General features: G+C 36.1%; 5 protein-coding genes across 13 annotated transcripts; 4 read left to right on the top strand and 1 right to left on the bottom strand.

Annotated features, from left to right (window-relative positions):
* Positions 1 to 19: 19 nt before the first annotated feature.
* On the top strand, positions 20 to 3467 carry LOC139105510 (pre-mRNA-processing factor 17). Of its 2 annotated transcripts, none has more exons than XM_070661658.1 (9): positions 20 to 142; positions 536 to 827; positions 975 to 1191; positions 1364 to 1690; positions 1770 to 1984; positions 2082 to 2345; positions 2504 to 2637; positions 2721 to 2942; positions 3081 to 3467. In XM_070661658.1, exons 2-9 carry the CDS (start codon positions 690 to 692, stop codon positions 3256 to 3258), a joined length of 1695 nt encoding a protein of 564 aa, XP_070517759.1. In that variant the 5' UTR covers positions 20 to 142; positions 536 to 689; the 3' UTR covers positions 3259 to 3467. The 2 variants fall into 2 exon arrangements, with proteins under 2 accessions (XP_070517759.1, XP_070517760.1); XM_070661659.1 differs by having other exon boundaries at positions 57 to 142; positions 596 to 827.
* A 209-nt stretch (positions 3468 to 3676) lies between these two features.
* On the top strand, positions 3677 to 7163 carry LOC139105511 (protein tumorous imaginal discs, mitochondrial). Of its 2 annotated transcripts, XM_070661661.1 has the most exons (6): positions 3677 to 3878; positions 4370 to 4827; positions 4898 to 5161; positions 5273 to 5717; positions 6099 to 6209; positions 6570 to 6709. In XM_070661661.1, exons 1-5 carry the CDS (start codon positions 3692 to 3694, stop codon positions 6197 to 6199), a joined length of 1455 nt encoding a protein of 484 aa, XP_070517762.1. In that variant the 5' UTR covers positions 3677 to 3691; the 3' UTR covers positions 6200 to 6209; positions 6570 to 6709. The 2 variants fall into 2 exon arrangements, with proteins under 2 accessions (XP_070517762.1, XP_070517761.1); XM_070661660.1 differs by lacking the exon at positions 6099 to 6209 and having other exon boundaries at positions 6570 to 7163.
* LOC139105514 (uncharacterized) lies at positions 7099 to 9850 on the bottom strand. Of its 3 annotated transcripts, XM_070661666.1 has the most exons (6): positions 9505 to 9850; positions 8724 to 8966; positions 8308 to 8640; positions 7947 to 8177; positions 7637 to 7774; positions 7099 to 7181 (listed from the first exon to the last, which is right to left on the bottom strand). In XM_070661666.1, exons 1-6 carry the CDS (start codon positions 9848 to 9850, stop codon positions 7177 to 7179), a joined length of 1296 nt encoding a protein of 431 aa, XP_070517767.1. In that variant the 3' UTR covers positions 7099 to 7176. The 3 variants fall into 3 exon arrangements, with proteins under 3 accessions (XP_070517767.1, XP_070517766.1, XP_070517769.1); XM_070661665.1 differs by having other exon boundaries at positions 7099 to 7774; XM_070661668.1 differs by lacking the exon at positions 7637 to 7774.
* A 2354-nt stretch (positions 9851 to 12204) lies between these two features.
* Positions 12205 to 14675, top strand: LOC139105515 (beta-1,4-glucuronyltransferase 1). The gene is made up of 5 exons (XM_070661669.1): positions 12205 to 12545; positions 12790 to 13012; positions 13450 to 13838; positions 13968 to 14169; positions 14233 to 14675. Exons 1-5 carry the CDS (start codon positions 12205 to 12207, stop codon positions 14443 to 14445), a joined length of 1368 nt encoding a protein of 455 aa, XP_070517770.1. The 3' UTR covers positions 14446 to 14675.
* Positions 14676 to 15297: 622 nt separating this feature from the next.
* Positions 15298 to 19574, top strand: Schlank (ceramide synthase schlank). 5 transcript variants are annotated; one of them, XM_070661673.1, is made up of 9 exons: positions 15423 to 15591; positions 15714 to 15850; positions 16705 to 16894; positions 17118 to 17235; positions 17694 to 17806; positions 17908 to 18238; positions 18317 to 18435; positions 18521 to 18665; positions 18805 to 19574. In XM_070661673.1, exons 3-9 carry the CDS (start codon positions 16716 to 16718, stop codon positions 18925 to 18927), a joined length of 1128 nt encoding a protein of 375 aa, XP_070517774.1. In that variant the 5' UTR covers positions 15423 to 15591; positions 15714 to 15850; positions 16705 to 16715; the 3' UTR covers positions 18928 to 19574. The 5 variants fall into 5 exon arrangements, with proteins under 5 accessions (XP_070517776.1, XP_070517774.1, XP_070517775.1 ...); XM_070661675.1 differs by lacking the exons at positions 15423 to 15591; positions 15714 to 15850 and adding an exon at positions 15298 to 15394; XM_070661674.1 differs by lacking the exon at positions 15423 to 15591 and having other exon boundaries at positions 15646 to 15850.
* Positions 19575 to 20465: the final 891 nt, after the last annotated feature.

Raw genomic sequence — 20465 nt, 5'->3', positions numbered from 1 at the left:
CGCCAATAGACCAATAATCAGCTTTCTTATACATATTATGCATTTCATGTGCAATGGCCTTTAAATACTACGGGACCAAGCGTTCGATGTTTTCTCTGTCCGTGATTTGACGCTTGTGATTGATTCCATTCTTGTGCTAAGGGTAGAGAATGTTTTCACATCTTGTTCCTGTATGCAGTAGAGAGCCCAACTCGGAATCGCGACCTCCACGCCTAGTACAAATGCAGAGACTCGTCCGTGTGAAGCTAGAGCTCTGGCTCAGCCAGACTGGCTACCGTCGGATATAGAAAAAGGCCAGAGCTATACATTGTCTGTCCTACTCTTTCACGTATCTGCGACAACTGCCGGCGACGCCGCGAAAGAGTAGAACAGACAGTGTATAGCTCTGGCCTTTTCCTTTATCCGACGGCAGCCGAAGCGCTGACTTCACACGGACGAGCCTCTGCATTTGTCTACGCGTGGAGGCCGCGATTCCGAGTTGGGCTCTCTGCTGTATACATACTATAAACTCAAGTGCTCTGGCACGCGGCACCAGGATCAACCAGGGTCAACCAGGATTGAGTGGTGCAGAGTAATGAGTATTGAACTCTTCCAGAGAATCTAGAGTTTGTACAGTTTGTACACAAGAATTGGTGTAAAATAGACAATACATTTAGCTGCAGCTCAAATAAATATTGGCACAGTAAACTATGCTTGCACTAAAAGATTACGGTAGCAGCGATGAGGGTAGCGAAACGGAAAATGTTGAGGGAATGTCCATGCTTTCCGGTAAGGATAAATTTACGACCAATCTTCAAATTTGCTCGGCTCCAGAAGTTGTACCCACTGTGAGTATTTTCGTACACTTAACCTCTATATTTTTAATATAGTAACGTACAGTAATATATTGTAGCATAATAAATAATAATATAATTGTAATAAATAAATTTGTTTTTAAATAAGAAGGAAATTAATGATTTATAACGATTAATTAGGGAACAGAATTGTGTATAAAACACATAGACTCAACTGCGACGGAAGTTGCATATAATCCAAAGTATGAGGAACTTTTTGGACCTGAGGTAGGACCAGAAAATCCATTTAAAACGCAGCAGCAGCATGCAGTGAAAAATATGCTGTCTGGTTATGTAGAAAGTGCACATGTAAATGAATTTCAATTTGAAAATCAAAGGAGAACATTTGCTAGTTATGGTAAGCATAATGTAAAATTTATTTAATGTGATATAATATATTTAATATAGTAACAACTAGTAATAAATAAAAAGTAATTAATATTATTCTTTCTAAGTATATTAGCAATTATAGTGGTTATACTGCTTTAAATGGTACAGTCAATAAAATAAATTTAATGTTTAAATCTTAGGATATGCACTTGATCCAACAATCGATGGCAGTGTGGATGAAGGCAGAGTTTTAATCGGTGCAACAGAAACGGCAGAAGAATTGGATAACAAAACTGTTTTTGAAAATACTGCTTTGAGAGCTTCGGATAAACGAAAAAGGCACAGAAACGACAATCCATCAGATATAGAAGGTTTTTTAGGTCCTTGGGGTGGTTATATTGACGAAAAACGAGTTATCAAGCCAAGCGAAGAAGAAGCTGCTGAATTAGAAGAAATTTTAGCTAAACGAAATAAACGGGGAAAACAAACGGAAGAAAAACCTCTCGAAGAGAAAACTATATTACATAGTAATTTTATTTTTTTTTTATTGTTACATTAGTTAAAAAAATTTTTATTATATTTGAAATTAACAATTTTGTATTGCAGTCAAAAACAGTGTGGATTATCAAGGACGTTCGTTTTTGCATGCGCCACAAGATGTAGGTGTGAACTTGAGATCAGAATCACCACCTGATCGTTGTTTTTTACCAAAAGCGCAAATTCATACGTGGGAAGGACACACCAAAGGCATCTCGCAAATCCGTTGGTTCCCACATACTGCACATTTATTACTGTCTTGTAGCATGGATTGTCGCGTAAAGGTATTCAATATGATAATTATTTTAATTTTGTTTTATATATAAATAAGATTAAATTTGTAAATATCACGAATGGTAATATGCCTTATTATGAACACAGTTGTGGGAAGTATACAAAGACAGGAGATGCGTTCGTACGTACTATGGACATAGGCAAGCAGTGCGAGACGTAAGTTTTGACAATGACGGTAAGCGGTTCTTATCGGCAGCTTATGATCGGTATGTGAAACTCTGGGACACAGAAACAGGAGCTTGTATCAGTCGCTTTACGAGTAGAAAAATTCCATATTGCGCCAAATTTAATCCCGATCCAGATAAACAGCATCTTTTTGTAGCTGGTACTAGCGATAAAAAAATTATTTGCGTAAGTAGAAGTGTTATTCCACTTTAAAAAATAATATAATATTAATAAAGTTTAAGAGATTTATGATACAAATATATAAAAATAATTTTTGATACTTTTTTTTAATGCGTAATAATAAATATAAAAATAGAAAGTAATTTAATATTTTTTTTTTACAGTGGGACATACGTTCTGGTGAAATAACACAGGAATATGATAGACATTTAGGTGCTGTAAATACCATTACGTTTGTCGATGAAAACAGACGATTCGTCACAACTAGCGATGATAAAAGTCTCCGGGTTTGGGAATGGTAAAAATTTATTAACTTTAATAAAAAAAATTATTTTTAAAAAATTAATACATTGCTAAAAATAAATTTTTCTTTGTATATAGGGATATTCCTGTAGATATGAAATACATAGCTGATCCATCCATGCATTCTATGCCAGCTGTGACCCCGTCACGAAATCAGAAGTGGCTTGCTTGCCAAAGCATGGATAATAAAATTGTTATATTTTCGGCATTAAACCGATTCAAAATGAATCGAAAAAAGACATTCACAGGGCACATGGTTGCAGGATATGCGTGCGGTTTAGACTTCTCGCCAGATATGAGGTATTATATAAAACAAGTATGCGTGTTCTTTATAATAAAATATACAATATTAAATTTCGAAGCTTTAATTACTTTTATAATAAATGATCGAGTTTCTAGTGCAGGATATATCTGTATGTGTCTATTTTTTAATTGTAGTTACTTGGTGTCTGGTGATGCGGACGGTAAATGCTACATATGGGATTGGAAAACGACAAAGTTATACAAAAAGTGGAAGGCTCACGACGGTGTGTGCATTGACGTTTTGTGGCATCCTCACGAGCCTTCTAGACTCGCTACTGCTGGATGGGATGGCAAAATTAAGTACTGGGACTAAATTGTCTTCAATAACGCGTATCATACAGAGATATTTTGTATATTTGTAAATAATAATTAGATTGACAAAAAAAAAAAAAAAAAAAAAAAAAAGACAATAAGTTAAATAAAAAATATTTTTTTAATCTTAATTGTTAATCATTAGTAATACGCGAATGACGAATACATAGCAACACGTAAGAAAGTATAATAAATCATATATAAGAAACAGTTGTGTCCATAATACATAATATTATTTATATTTTATTGTTCAACGACAGATATATTTGTTTTTTAATCCTCTCGGATACTAATGAGGGCATGAGATGCATCCAGCCCATCCAGAGCTACATTCCGAAACGTTATCTCAGAGGACGTTTCGGAACGTAGCCTAAGTTAGCAACGTGCAGCATGGCGCCTATAGAAAGAACAAACCTCATGTTTCATTGCTGTGAATGGGTCTCTCACGCAACATGGCGACCAGCAAAGGTCTTGCCGTAATTTTCCGCCCGAAAACTATCAATTTGATCGGGAGCAATAAGCTGAACAAGTTCTCGCGCGACGTTTTGCGACAATGTCACACGTGCCAGCGACACATGGTTACCGTCGTGTCAGCTGTCGGCGGTTGGAATCGCGAAAAAAGTAAGATTTACCCTCTCGTGCACTCGAGTCTTGTGAATTACATCATGCCTCGTTTCCCCATGAAACGTTGCTCCCGGCATTTTTGCCGGCATGTCAATGGCTTTTTCGTCTCTTGCGTCAACGTTTTCGTCCTCGACTGCATGACTTTTCATCCGTCATATCTTTGCCGATATCTAATACGCATTGCCCATAAGCATTTTTTCCATGTATCGATATAACCTATTAATACGCGTCGTTATACGTTATATTTATTCATACATACATATATTACGACATACTAATCTGTTTAAAAAAAACCAGAGCTCTTTTCTTTCGAAATCTTAGTGTTTATTAATACATATGTTTATATAGACATTATGTGATGTATAATAAAGAAATTAATTTTTTTTTTTTTTTTTTTTTTTTTTATAATACGTAGATTAGCTAAAGCTATACATTAATTTTAAATATTAATACAGGAAAGATCTAATTGTATCCAACATCCGTTTCAGACGTAGGAAGAATAGAGCAACCACATAGAGCCATACACTTGACGAATAAATTGTTAAAACGTAACTATTACGAAATTCTGGGCGTTTCTAAGAACGCTTCGGCAAAAGATATAAAAAAATCTTATTACCAACTCGCAAAAAAATATCATCCCGACACAAATAAAGGAGATCCAGATGCCAATCAAAAATTTCAAGAAGTCTCCGAGGCGTACGAAGTATTAAGCGATGATACTAAGAGAAAGGAATACGATACGTGGGGTGCAACCTCCGAGCAAATGGGGATGGGAATGGGTCGTCAGGGACCCAAGAGTTACAATCAGCATTGGCAATATAGGTCTACCATTAATGCCGAAGAACTGTTTAGAAAAATATTTGGCGACGCTGGATTTCAAAGTGGGGCCTTTAATGATTTTGAAGATTTTACAGAAACAAGATATGGCTTTGGAGCAGCTCAAGAGGTATAAAAACATAACTTGTATATTTCGTAATTAATGCAACATGTACGTGATACTTTTTTTCATTACACAGGTGATAATGAATTTAACTTTCTCTCAAGCCGCGAGAGGCGTGAATAAAGATATCAATGTGAATGTAATAGATAATTGTCCAAAATGTGGAGGTACACGCTGTGAAATAGGAACCAAACCAGCGAAATGTCATTATTGCAACGGTACAGGAATGGAGACAATATCTACTGGTCCTTTTGTAATGAGTTCGACTTGTCGGTACTGTCAAGGCTCAAAAATACACATCAAGTTTCCTTGCACAGAGTGCCACGCAAGAGGACAAACGGTGTGACGATATTTCTTGACTCTATCTATATATTATTTGATAAAATTGTTATTATCTTGTTTATATAGTTCCTGCATTAATTATTCTGTATTAATCCCTGCATTTGTATAGGTACAACGTAAGAAAATAACAGTGCCGGTTCCAGCCGGGGTAGAAGACGGTCAAACGATCCGTATGGCAGTAGGCAAGAAAGAAATATTTGTAACATTCCGTGTGGAAAAGTCTCGGTATTTCCGCCGTGATGGGCCTGACGTGCACACTGACGCGGAAATTTCGCTGGCCCAAGCGGTATTAGGTGGTACAATACGAGTAGAAGGTGTATACGAGGATCAGACTATACAAATAATGCCGGGTACATCCTCCCACATGCGAATTCGTTTGAACGGCAAAGGTTTGAAAAAGGTTGACGGACTTGGTTACGGTGATCATTACGTGACTATCAAAATTATAGTGCCCAGACAATTGACGGAAAAACAGCAAGCGTTGCTTCAAGCATACGCCGAACTGGAGACTAACACTCCCGGCAGTATACACGGTGTAACATATAAAACGGATGGTAAGAACAAACGATAAAATATACCCTATCATTTTTAATAATATATTATTTCGAATACACTTTCCATTTAAACGTATATTTGTTTGTATTTGCAATATTGAATATTTTCTGATGCTCCAAAACTATTGTTTATCACAGTGTATCTCATTTATGCGTCGCTTGAGTTTTTCCCTGTGTACCTGCTATTAACTAATTGAATAAAAGATATTAAAATATTAAATGCGTTTCATTCAAATCTCTTGAAATGAAACGAAAAATTCTCATATACCAAATTTTTTGTGACGGTAAAAGTTTTTTGTGAGACGTAATATCTAACTAATTCAGCATAAGATATATATTTTCAAATAAAGTCTCCATCAGTAGCTCCAATGTTTTTTCTAGGCACAACAGGGCCAAAGGTGCAAACTCAAGCGAGGCAAGAGGTCCAAAATGATCAGAATGATGGTCTACTTGGAAAAATTAAAAAAGCTATATTTGGATAATAATTAAATTGTAAGTAAAACTAATTAAAACAAAATTTATGTCTACGATATATTTGTAATAACATACGACGAATAATTCTAACTAGAATGTACATCAGAATATTAACAAAATTGTAAATAATTAATACAATTTTCTAATAGTTTGTTATTCCCGACTAACGATATTCGAAGAACAGATTTTTTTAAATTTATGATTAATTATTTTATGGCAAAAAATCTCAATAAAAATTTTTTATTATAACTTTTATATAAATTGCCAGTATAAACACTTAACAATATATTATGAACCTTATTAATTGATTTAATGCGTCTTTTTAATATTTTAATAAAAAATGTCAAAAATACTGATATATGCAAATTTTGTCCATAGGTTCGAAAGAATGCTATTTAGGTCCATTGCACTTGGTGGAATCTATTCGAATAGCGCTAGGGAAGATACCTAATCATCAAAACAAATTGTCTTCTACCGAGCCTGAGCATCCAGGGGACAAATCTTTTAATAATAGATCCATACATACCAAAGATACGTCAGAGGATAACAAAAATGATACTACTGCTGGAATACAACGACAGAAAGTGCCGCAAATGTAATTATGGGCATTTTGGCGTTTAAAACAATCTGTAGAAATCTAGAGAATGCTGTCCGTGTTAATACGTTACTAATAAATATGTGTCGTATCGCGCGCCAGTATTATTACAAATGGGAGTTTGGGCCTAAAATTATGTATCCTCACTTTCGGTCAAGTTAAACAAAGCAAGTACTAAGAGTATCGTTACAAGCGAATAAATGATGTCAGCCTGATGCCTCTTAAATAACGTATAGCGGTACAGTCGTATCGTAGCGTACAAATTTGTCTTTATTACATCTTATTTAAATAAAGTGTACATGAAGATATATATAGCTGTTATCTGTCCCTCTTGATCGAGATGATGTATATTTGTAAAATAAATTCTGTTTGACATATCTATTTGCATATCTAGCCTAGAAATAAAATTACTATTTACTACCAACTGTTTAATATAAATCATACAAAAAGTATTTAATTACGTAAAAAAAGCAATCTATTTTTTTATTACGTTATTATTATTATTATTATTATTATTTAGTTTATTTCACAAAGTTAAAATGTATTATCAGAAACGTACATATCTGCATGCATCATATACTTGGTAATTTTAGATAGATAAGACATCGAGGATGAGTCATTATTATTTTTTACTTATAAATTAAGTATATATCAGAATGGTATATCAGAATAACGATAAACGCGACATTGACAAGTAATATGTACAGAGATGTTAAAAAATATTAAACGAATGCAGCTTCAGTCAATAGGCCGTACTTTAGTCCAATATTTGTAAGACTTTGCGTTGCTGATACTCGTAAAATAGCTACCACTATTGCCGCGATAGTGACAGCACCTTCCAAATACAGACCATATAGTATCCGGACGTGACCAGCGGTAGTAGAAAGACCGCCCGCCGCGGTGAAGTCCAACGGAAATAATACACTTGCCGCAAGCGGTCTTGATCGCGCTATACCGAAGCACAATACCCCCAAAATATAATAAGCGACTACAATAGAAATCCAAAAATTGTTGTATTATTTATTTTGTATTATTTAATTATTGTTTTACTTTACTTTTTATTTTAACTAACTTTTGTAATGAAAACAAGTGAATAACGATGATTAATGAAAGAAGTGAAAAAGACAAATCAGTACGGACTCGCGTAATAAAAGATTTACCTGAGCCAACGAACGACAATATTTTGATACACCTTGGCATTCGTCTAGCATAACTGGGTTCTGTGTTACTCAGTTGCACATTTGATCTGGCGAGCGCATATCTTTGTAGGTGAAAAGCCACCATGAGACCAAAATTCAGTATAAGTAGAAAATGCGCGGGAATGCCAATAGCAGCGAAAATCACTCCCACTGTGCGACCAGCAGTTGTTCGCGGAACTGGTGCTCCAAAACCTATAAACATTTTTTTTTTTATTTATCTTTATTTAAAATAGAAATTAAGAGACAACGCTATACGCTGCAATATAAAGAAGAAAGAATATTATGTAAAAGAAATATTAATAATTAGTCTCAATTGGAATACCTAATGTGGTGATTAACGATATGGCGAACAGTACACAACCGGGAAATGTCCACAATTGTCCGCTATTACCACCTTCGCCGTAACCAGAACTGACAGCTACCAAGAGGAGTTCCTCATGTTTGCTGACATACTGACGAACTTTGTCACTCCACAGTGGTTCCACGTCTTGATTCTGCTCTGTCCGTAATTGTCGTAGCTCCGTTGCCAAACCAACCGCTAAATCTTTCTGCATATGTTTCAAGGATACGACTTGTTCGCGTTCACGAGGTCCTTCCGTGGCACAAAACGCCGCCGCGCCTGCTACCGTCCACATTACAAGTAGCCACAGAAGACCTACGACAAATTATAAATGAATTAAAATTTTTTTTTTTTTTTTTTTAATAAATACGCGTTACATATTTTTAACTAGCTTATACCGAATTGCGATAACGATAATCGTCCTAGAAATCTCAGATACTTCCAAAACCTTGAGAATTTCTCTGAAGAATTTCCATTATCTTCCTCGATATCTCTGAGAGATGGCAAAACTCTTAATCGCAACGGTAATCCTTCTACGGTTTGTACAGTTACAGACTTGGTCCACTTTTTAGTTCGAATTATGCCATTTTTCAAGCGTGGCGAAATCCCTGAAGATACCGTGGTCGGCGTATCCGTAATATCTATTTTTAACAAAGAAAAAACATAAAATTTATGATATACAAAATATATTTTAAAATAGTAAAAAAAAAAAAAACCCCTTTTTTATTAATATTTTTTTTCTATTAAAGTGCCACGCAAGATATGAAATCAATACAAAAATTATTGTTCTTTAATCACTAAAGAAAATGTCAAGTCGATTATTCTTCTTTACAATAATAGCTGTATTAGCAAAATACGCTTTGATCGATCGTTTGAAACTTACAAGGTACATGTGTGCTATTGAAAAAGTTAACCATCTTCATTTGAATATATAACTTATACTGTATTACATCATATAACGATTAATACTTTTCTTTTAACGTCTGTATAAATCAGGGATTTATATAAATGTTTGATGTCAAATCTAAATATATGTCGCGAGATACAAATTATAATGTACATTTATATTTATGTCGTTGTCTAAAATTAGCGTTCAATTTTTAACGTTTTACTTTTATTTTACCAAATACGAAAGTGTTATCAATTAAAATAGTTTTAAGAAATTTAATGGATGTATACCAATGCCGCAAACGACAACGTCGTCGTCGTCGTCGTCGTCGTCGTCATCTCCTTCGTTTGGGTGATGCTCCGTCATCCTCATACGAAATTCAGTGATGCGACGACGTGCGGCATCCTTGACGAGGGCCGCGGTTTTGACTCGTGGGTGAACTAAGTTCCTGCAAACGCGATGCCGCTTCTTGGTGCCCAAGGGTGATCGTGGGGGCACGGCATACCGTCCACGTACACGCGACACAGATACCGGGACGCGTGGTAGCGTTACAACGTTCGGCACGTCACTGAGTCCACTGAGGGGTGTCGCGACACCTCCGATAGCCGGTGGCCGCGGAAAAAGGGGTACGTCCATCGGCTAAGGTCAAGATGAGCCACGCTATAACCACCGTAAACTCGACGATCGTGTCTAGCGATCTTTCGGTCGATTACACGATTGTGCATATTTCACGCAACACTGACGTTGCACTGGGAACGTTACACACACCTTGTTCATGTCACTATACTGTGAATAGCTTCTGCGAGATAATTCTTTAAACTGAATAATGATATCACCGAGCACTTGTTGAATGATTCATCTTACAAAGTGTCGGTGATTTCTTCAATATTTCAGAGGAGTTTTTACGATGGTACAACTCCGTTAAACTTGATTTTATGCAGAATAAACGTATGTCAACATATCTGTTACATTGTAATCTTACTTTTGTTTTGTATGTAATAATAATGTTTATTTCATGTCATTGATTTTCAGGCAGTCAACCGTGCCAGGCATTAATCATCATACAAGTAGTTACTTCGTTCACAGCTAGATCCGACCTTTCGATCTTGATGAACTTTTCCGCCGGTCATAACTTTAATTTACGTACTCCTCGTGGGAATTTTTCTTGCTTATTCATAAGCATATACATAAAACTTGGATCGATAAACATAGCACGGAAACATGCTTTACGTTCCATTAATATTGCCGCTATCTCTACACGTTGTTGGCTACATAACATACCAAATTATGGCTGCAATGTTTAACTTGATAATACATATGGCCATTTTATATTTCGGCTAAAATGCAAACGTTATTAATAATTCTGAATTACATGACTTAAATATACTTATCTAAACTCGTGGACAAATCCCGATAATATTTCGAAACTTGTCCACTCATTAATTAAATGGTAAAAAAAAATAAAAAATTTAAGAGTGGAGATAAAAGTAGAACTATAAGCCCAACGACTCGACATCTCAGAGACTTCAGGAACTACTGGCCTCGTAGAGCAAAATCTTGGTGCATATGGCACGTTGCACCGTGGCACGACCGGAAGAAATGTGACGTATACGTGTGTACGTATGTATGTATGTATATATGTATCCATCCATCCATTCTCCTGTGAAAATCGCTAAAATTAGAGCGTGGCCTTGGAAATCGACGACCCTAACTGATAGCCATATCACCACTTTCTATCTATAACTAATTGCATACGTATCCTACTTTCAATTAGATATGCTTCCACGACGAATCCTGCGTGATCGTGCCCTATAAAACTCGTACTCGCGTTCGATACTAGAATGCAGCAACCACGGCAGGGCTGTTGTAATATGTTGTCACGCGATATGGTAATTTATATCAGACTCCTGCAATACGCAATAATCAACTTTGACGATAATTTGAGATAAGCATTAATATGTACAACGCCAAAATTTATCTTACACACTTCTAACGCAATTCTTGTTTACACAAATATAAGGAGAACTGTCATCTACTTGTATCTTCCCGAGTCCATTGGTAAATGTTCTCTTATTGAATTATCGATTTGACCTCGTTATCTGTTTGTATATTCCTCGATAATTTAAATTGATGCATTGCACAATATGTAATTATTGAAACATCTTTTATTCGTATAAACAATTTTTTTTTTTTTTATGTTAATAAAAACTTTGGAACCTGTAAAATATAACATTTTAGAAATCAGTTAAATTAAATTAAAATTAAAATAAAAGATCGTTAAAAATGTGCATTTTGTAAAATAATAAAATATATGTCGAAACATTTCCAGCACCAATGAATGACTCGGGGTGTAATCCAAATTGAAATTTATATTTGCAATTAGTAGTGCCATTCCTTCTGTTCTACCTGCAATCACGGCCGTGTATTTTAGCCGCGCGTGTTATTGCTTCGTGGTTCGTCAACGCGTTTGCGCGGCATCGATCCACAATATCTCGTAGACTGCAGCTACAATCTCTAAAAACGTCACGTCGGCCCAGTTTGACGGCGGATGTTCCTCGGAGGACCCGCTTACGCCTGTAATATGGAACATCGTTCTATCATTCTCGATCAACGAGAAGATCGAGGAACAACCGAGGTGCGTTTAGACAACACGAACTCTTTCGTTACCGAATTGTCGATTCTAGCTTTATACTCTTGTGCCAAATGTATTCTCCTCAAAATTCCTCTCTACGTTGCTAAAATTATGACTGCGATCAAATTCCGAGGCATGTAAAATGATCCTTTCTAGCGTTGCGCTGTGGGCAGCAACTTCCTCCTAAAACAATTACAAATGTATCAAATAATATATTGAATTTAAATTAAGCTATAGAACTTGATCGTTTTACAAATTTCGATCTCTATTTATTTATGAATTAATGAGACAAACATAGAGAGATTAATCTTGAATTAATTAGAATACGAATGTATTCTCATTACCAGACGGGAAAGCGATGCGCAGCCTCGCTCGCAAGTTGCTGGTATGGCCGATGTTGCTGTTATCACTTTTGGTAACCGTCCGTCTTCTATTTGGCCGCGACTTTCGATTGCCAACGACGACGGTACTCTTTCGCGATGACGGTGGTATCTCAACGTTGGACGGCAGTCATACGAATTTGCAGCAAGATGCTGGTCCATCAGGATTGCCCGTCTTCGCGCCGGGCATGTACATGGCGGGTCGACAACCCCGCAACGAAAGTGCTTGCAGGTGGTACCACGGCTTGCCGGATATTCTGTCCTATCCATCATCCAGACTTAGGTGGAGTCCAGAAATCGGCGAAAAGAGTCCTTACAGGTAAAAATTGTTTTAATCGTTTGAAAAATTGTCGCTTATCTCGACGATCAACTTAAATTTATTCTAGCTGTAAATTTAAATTTCTACAAACGGATTTACGCGGCAGATTTTTCTAATTTTTTTTTTTTTAACCATAAAATTAATAAATTCGAGTAATACATTGCTAATGGCCAAGTTTGGGCATCAATTGTATCATGCGATAGCGGTTTCGCTACGACAGCGAGAATTCTCTTTCTCCATGCAGGGTTCTGCCATTCGTGTTGCTTGGTGCCGTTGAAGTGACATACAGTTTGCCCCAAGTTACGCTCTCCACACATGCCACTGCTGATCAGGTTTACGGGATCGTGGAGCTGGCCAAACGGTGGGAGGGACCACTCAGCCTGGCGGTGTTCGCGCCAGGCCTCGATGCCGGCCTCGCTGTCGCTCAGCTTGATCGAGCCTGTCGTTGCGAGCCTGCCATGTACAAGGTCTTCTCAACTTCCTCGACATGATCACGAATCTCTTGTGTATCAAGCACAATCCAGCGCCTTGTCGAAGACCTTCGAAGTTTTTATGTTTCCGGCAATATCGCGAGAATTCCAAAATCTACACGATATGCGCTTTTAGATCACCTGTATAAAAAAAAAAAAGAAAAAATTAATTACAACGCTTTTATTATCATACATATAACTATTTTTCTATAAAATTAAAGCCGCTTCATATAACATTTTATTAAAAATATATATCTGTAAATAAACCTTATACTTTCGATCATTCCTTATTTAGTTTGTATCTACTTAGGAGACACAGTACCATGCTTTTACGTTCGTACTCGCCTTCTTTTCGTTGTATAATACGATGTACATACAACATTCACATTCAATGTAATTGTATGTTTCTATTTAATAATTCGGTGCGATCGCAGGTTTCCGTCCACCTGGTATTTCCGGCCAGTCGACCGCCCGCCCTGAGCGCGATCGGCCGTACCCAGGGTGACTGCGCTGCATCTGATCTTCAGTTACGACCGGCCGAAACCGAAAGACGGAAAAGACAAATGACATATCCCGTCAACGTCGCTCGGAACGTGGCTAGAACAGTCGCAAATACATCCCGCGTGCTGGTATCGGATATCGAGCTGTTACCCAGTGCGCGGCTGGCCTCCAGCTTCATGGAGATGGTGCACCAGAGACCACCCAAGCATGGCGTAGTTTTCGTCGTACCTGTATTCGAGATAGAGTCCTATGAACCGCCGCCAGACACGAAAAGCGAGCTACTCGCCGCCTGCCGAGCTGGCCTGGCGGTGTATTTCCATAGGTACGTATTTCCATAGAACTTGTCCTCAATTTGATATTATTGACTTTCTCCGATGTCTTTCTCAAAATTGAATAAAACATTTGTGTCGAAATCGATAATTTGAATAACCGAATGGACGCTTCCTCGTAGATTTGTTTGTCCGCATTGCCAGCGATTTCCTGGGTTAACTAGATGGATGGTCAGATCAGACCCAGGTAGAATCCGACCGCTTATCGTCACCAAAAGAGAATATCCACATCACAGGTGGGAACCAGTCTTTATTGGTACACGTGACGATCCACTCTACACAGAGGAGATGTCCTGGGAAGGCAAGCAGGACAAGATGGCTCAGGTATAAAGTACAAGTATATTAAATAACATTCAAATTAATTTGTTATTTACTTAATATTTATAGATGTTCGAGATGTGTCTTCTAAATTATCGTCTGGTCGTGCTCGATGGTGCCTTTTTGGTGCATACTCCAGGAATCAAACGAAAAACGAACAAGATCAACACGGCTACGCAGAATTTTTTTCGGCCGCATGAAAAGAAAAATGCCAGGATCTATCAACGTGTGATCAAACATTTAATCAAACGATATCCAGTCAACCGTAGATGCGCGCAATGAGACACTTCGAGATGCACAAGCCTTCCTAAAAAAAAAAAAGAAAAAAAAAATCTAATAAATTTAAGGGACCGTTTTTTAACACCCCCGATGTCTGCATCTTGTATACGATAAAAATTTTTTTTTTCGGTAAACAGTGACATCGAGTTTTACATTACGCTTAGACTGCGGATTAGCACCGGTCGCTTTTTCACTGCGAAAATAAAGGCTTTCTTTTTTACTAAGAAAACAAAGATTCCTTTTTAAGAAGGTCTCAATTAAGGTAAAGAGCAGTTCCTATAATTCCCTTTCAATCGAGCGAAATATTGTAGTTCAGAACGATTAACCGTGTCATTAGAAGATTCTGCACACGTAAACAAGCGGTGCAGATATTTCTGGGCAAGGTTAACGGTCGATTGAGCTAATTGACTATTAATTCAATGAAATATCATGATTTTCATTAACGTAATTTATACCTATTATGTAATCTAATCCTTTCCAGTACATAAAGCGATGTCAAAAGTTGAACATTCCTTCGAGATAACGGTGCCAGGGTCGTCCGATAAACAATCACCGATTAAATTAATCACAGCGAAGTTGCGAGAGAAACGCCTTCGCGTAGATTGACGCGCGATTCGAATTGTCGCCGCAAATGTCTATCCAACGGGTAGATACGCACGTTGCTTGACGCGCAATGTCCAATGAGAGCTTTGCTTTCTTGTAGAAGAAATTAGCCAATCATATTAAATTATTCTCTTGGAATTTTGATATAATTGGTCAGTTCCTTAAGGCTTAAGACTTTCTACGCTCATTGTAGACCGGACGTTAGAGCGATTGTCTAACGATCCGTCATTCGGCGAGTGTCTTCTAGAGTTGCGTAAGACACCGCGAGAGGCGTCAGGCCTCTGTGACTCAAAGGACCCTTGCCCGCCATTCTTGTTTTCGTCCCGAGCCGAACAATATTTAACAAACGGTAAATTCGCTGGAGGTATTCGTTCAGAGAATGCGACACGACGACGAATGACAGACCGAAGTAACTATCGTGGCATATTCGACCGAACATTCGATCCGGACAGCAGTCTTGTGGTCGTTCGATGAGTCACCGGTAACCCCGGCCGCTTTTTTCCTCCCCGTCCCTCCCTCTCATTCTTCGAATGACAAAAACTGTATGTACGTATGTATGTATGTATGTATTTATTTCGCGGCACAGTGCATGCAGTACAATGCAGTAATTATACTTGGATGTAGTAAAAACATAAAGTAAAACTAATGTCAATTTATTGTATACAAAGAGGTGTCCAAGGCAGAACGGTTGTCGATTCCATGGAGACGACATCGACTGTATGAAAAACAGTGTGGCAAGAAAGGGAGACAGACGATAAGGAAAATAAGGATAGAAGAAGAACTCCCACTGCAGCTGCGAGATTGGGTACGATTCGACGCGTCTATTCTTGCCGGGCGCGCCTCTCGTTGAAGCGTTCGGTGCACGCATGCTACAATCCGTACTCGGTGACGGGATCGTGTGGTAATCGTTAATTAGAGGTGGTTTGACTCGTGCGACGTCGAGTGACAGGGTGACGTGACCATCAAAGCGAACAAGAATGGTCACGCGGCCGAATAGATTCGTTATTTCGATTGTGTCACAGCCGCACCTCGAGATAGCGGTGGTGGTGGTGGTGGCGGCGGCGACGACGATGGTGGGATGCTGATAGCGGTTGTAATGATAGCAAGATACTCGATCATCCAGTCACGAAGCGTTTAGCTTTGCCGGGTCTAGTTCCTCAGCTCGGCCTCATCGTCGCCTCTCCGATTCTGGTGCTAATCCCGGGGCATTATTTCTACATAGCGCACGCGCGTGTTATTTGCTTCAGAAAGAGACTCGAAACGACGTAGCCCGTAACACAAGCACGCGCGCTCTCTTGCCTCACTCTTGTCCGTCCGGTGGGACTTTTCGGATCGCGAGATACATGCCGAAGTGATCACAGCGGCTCCGGGTAAGTGCGCACGCGAAGCATGTGTGTGTGTGTGAGTGTGTGTCACGTTTGCACATTTTTCACCAAAATCCATCCGGCATCGCCTTTGCCCTTTCTTTCTCTCGCCGTGAGTCCATTCATATGGAAATATTTCTTTGTAATTTTCGGTTCAATAACACTAGCACAGTGACGAGTAGGCGAATAATTTACATTAATTTTCTTCTGTGGCATAATCTGACTTTAAAACATTACTAGTTTGATATTCTTACACATTGATAATTATTAATATAAAATAAACGTTTGTTTCCAGGACACAGAAAAATGAATATTTTCCAAAATATATCGGCTACTTTTTGGTCGCCAGATATTTGGTTGCCTCCTAATATTACATGGGATGATATCAGTCCAAATTCAGACAATAAGTATACTAATTTTCATCATTTAATATTGCCCCTGCCTATGGCATTTGCTCTTCTAGGAATAAGATATACTCTTGAAAGGTAAGTTTTTCTATGCATTATGGTATATTTTAGTTTTGTATCTTATCTTCAAGTATTAATAGTTCAATTTTGAACCAAATTACCACTGCAAAATTCATAGTCAATAAAATGTATTTCAAAGTATAATATTTTACATATAGTAAGAATCTTGTAATTTATCTTTAAAGTTTTAACAAATCTAATAAAATATATGTGTATATTCTATACATCTTGCAAAATATAGGTATTGGTTTGCTCCCTTTGGAAGATCACTTAGTATAAAAAATAGTAGAAGCAAAAGGGCAATACCCAATGAGATATTAGAAAAGGCATATCTTAATAAGAAAATTAAATATAAGCAGGTGAGTGAATAATATAAAAGAGTTTAATATACTATATATAACTAATAATGATAATAGTAATGATCTATGATCTGTGATCAATGATCAATAATGATCATATAATTATTTATAAGAAAATTTTTTCAAGATTTATATAAAATACTAGAAGCAATTAACCCTAGAATAGCAGATTTATATTATAGGACTGTTTTATAAAACTATTCATAAAATAGAAATTATTTTTATGTTATATAAAAAATATTATAAAATTTTACAATTAAATAAGAGTCTTCTTTTTCTATTAAATTTTTTAAACATATATCCTATATTATAACTTATTAAAGAAATAAAGGTAGAGATTTATTTCGATTTTTTCTGCTATTCTAATATTACGATACAAATTAAATAGCACTAATCAATTTTATTCATCTCCTACGTCAGCTTTTGTCAGATTTTGTAATATACAACCATGTTTTAAGATTTTGGCATTGGCTAAACAATTAGATTGGTCTGAAAGGCAAGTGGAGAGATGGTTACGACTGCGTCGCTCTCAAGACAAGCCGTCTACTCTTACGAAATTCTGTGAAAGTTGGTAAGTCATTGTCTTAATGCACTGTTTTACATTCTGCATAAACATCATATTAACGATAATATCATTATAAATATACATATATGCTCATGATTTTTTTTCAGTTGGAGATGTTTTTATTACACGTATTCATTTCTCTATGGCCTTGTTGTTTTATGGGACAAATCGTGGCTTTGGGACATAAATAACTGTTATTATAATTACCCCTATCATCCTGTTACCAGTGATATATGGTGGTATTATATGATATCAATGGCATTTTATTGGGCATTAAGCTTTTCTCAATTTTTCGATGTGAAAAGGAAAGATTTTTGGCAGATGTTTATTCATCACATAGCTACAATTTCACTTATGTGTTTTTCGTGGATTGGAAATCTTACGAGAATTGGCAGTTTGGTTCTTCTTGTGCACGATTGCGCGGATATATTTTTGGAGGTAAGATATCTCTTTTAAAATAAGAAGTAAACAATCTTATGGGATTTATAGTAATTTATATACATTATTTATTTGCAGGCAGCGAAAATGGCCAAATATGCAAATTATCAAAAAATTTGTGACTGTATATTCGCCGTGTTTACAATTCTCTGGATTGCAACACGTGTTGGAGTGTATCCATTTTGGATAATTTATAGGTATGTATTATTACAGATTTTATTTATCAATTAAATGTATTTAAAATACATACTATTTAATTCGGATTTTTTACACATATTACAGCACATCTATAAAAGCGCCTAAGATAGTACCAATGTTCCCTGCATATTACATCTTTAATTCCTTGTTAATTTTACTACTGGTTCTCCATGCAATTTGGACTTATTTAATCCTTAAGATTGCATACCGCGCTTTCAATGCTGGTCAGGTATGTGCTATTGATTCATAAATTATATCGCGTGCACGTTTTTTGGGGACTTTTTTACATTAATGAATAAAGAAATGTGTATATATTATTTATATATATATATATACGCTAATCTTTTCTTTTGGGAAAACTATTACAGATGGAGGGTGATATTCGCAGTAATAGCAGCGACGAAGTATCCGAGACTTCGGTTAATAATACTCCTATAAACAGTACCGCAAATTACATTAACAAGTCAAACTCAAAACCAAAAACCCACTAACAAAGCGCTATATAGGCTATTTTATAAATCTATCCCAAGACCGAAAATTTATTCGGGTTCAGCCACGATGCTTTCTTTTTCCTATGAGTATAATGAAATTTTGAATGCATCTTTAATCTAATAATCCAAAACGCTAACATACCTATACAATCTCTCGTAAAATTTAAATATATACTTTTATTCCTCTTAAAACAATTCATACTTTGTCACAAACTTATCTTCGTCACAATTCTCTCAATTTCAGACACATTTGCGTTTAAAAAATGCATTATATATGTATACAATATAAAAAACAACGAAAGAAAAAACAAATGAAAACAAAGTTTGAAAATAATTTGTTAATTGAATAATTAACTTTCTCAACAATTTGTATCACTAATTTATATGACTTCTTATTTAAGACTTTAATTATAAGTACACATTTTTTTTCAAATAAATTCTTAATACTTAGTTAAGATAAGAATGGACCAAAGCCTCCAAGACATTCGGTGTCTGACCTCCGTCGACTGTTCGAGTCTAATCGCGTTACTACTTTGAAAGAAAAATGTATTTATTTATTTTCGTACACTTTGTGAGCATCCGTCAGCGTACAATAATCATAAGACTATCTAATTCGATTAATAATAAATTTCTATTAATTATTCACACATGATTCTCTTTTATTTTATTTCTCAACGGGAAGTTGAACTGTGCGCCATTATATAATTCACAAACTACGACAATATAATTTAAGCTTAAGCGTATTACAACATACTTCGCTACTTATCTCGCGATATCCATATCGCTTATTTAATTAAAAGGGGTAAATTTTATACATACGTGTATATACATATATATATATATATATATATATATATATATATATATATATATGTATATGTATATATATATATATATATATATATATATATATATATATATATATATCAACAAATAAATGTTGTATAAATTGTATAGTGTCATGCACGAATCTTTACAAATCATCGGTATTAATTATTCTTACGCAATACTGGCACTCTCGCAATCGTTTTCGTGTATTTCCAATAAAACTTGATTTCCTGCCGATTCTCGAATAATTCTGTTTTTGCTTTTTTCCATTCTATCTCACTTTTAATACGTATGTACATATGAGAAGTAAGGAGTTGGAGATTGTAATTGCGCTTGTTTATAATGCCCGCCGATTGGCGAATAACTAAAATTAGTTCACCAACGACGTATCCGACAATTAGATCACACGAACTACAATATAATAAATAAGATTGATCGAACTTTAATGACAATCTTATTTATTGTATTGCAATTTGTGTGATTTAATGTTCAGATTTTGCTTATAATATATTAGTTTTATGATTTATCTTGTGCTTTGCGAATACATACGTTAAAAATATAAAAAGCCATTTTAATAAGTCTGCAATTTTGTTATCTGAATATGAAAAAAAAAATAGCAATTTTATGGTAATATATTTTGCTCCTGCGTCAGATATTTATATGTATAAAGTATATGAACAGTAATATGAATTTTTAATTTAACACTACGT

The sequence above is a fragment of the Cardiocondyla obscurior genome, linkage group LG09 (assembly GCF_019399895.1).
Source record: "Cardiocondyla obscurior isolate alpha-2009 linkage group LG09, Cobs3.1, whole genome shotgun sequence".
In the NCBI taxonomy this organism is placed as follows: Eukaryota; Metazoa; Arthropoda; class Insecta; order Hymenoptera; family Formicidae; genus Cardiocondyla; species Cardiocondyla obscurior.
The sequence above is the reverse complement of the archived record's forward strand: the minus strand, read 5'-3'. Positions and strand labels throughout refer to the sequence as shown.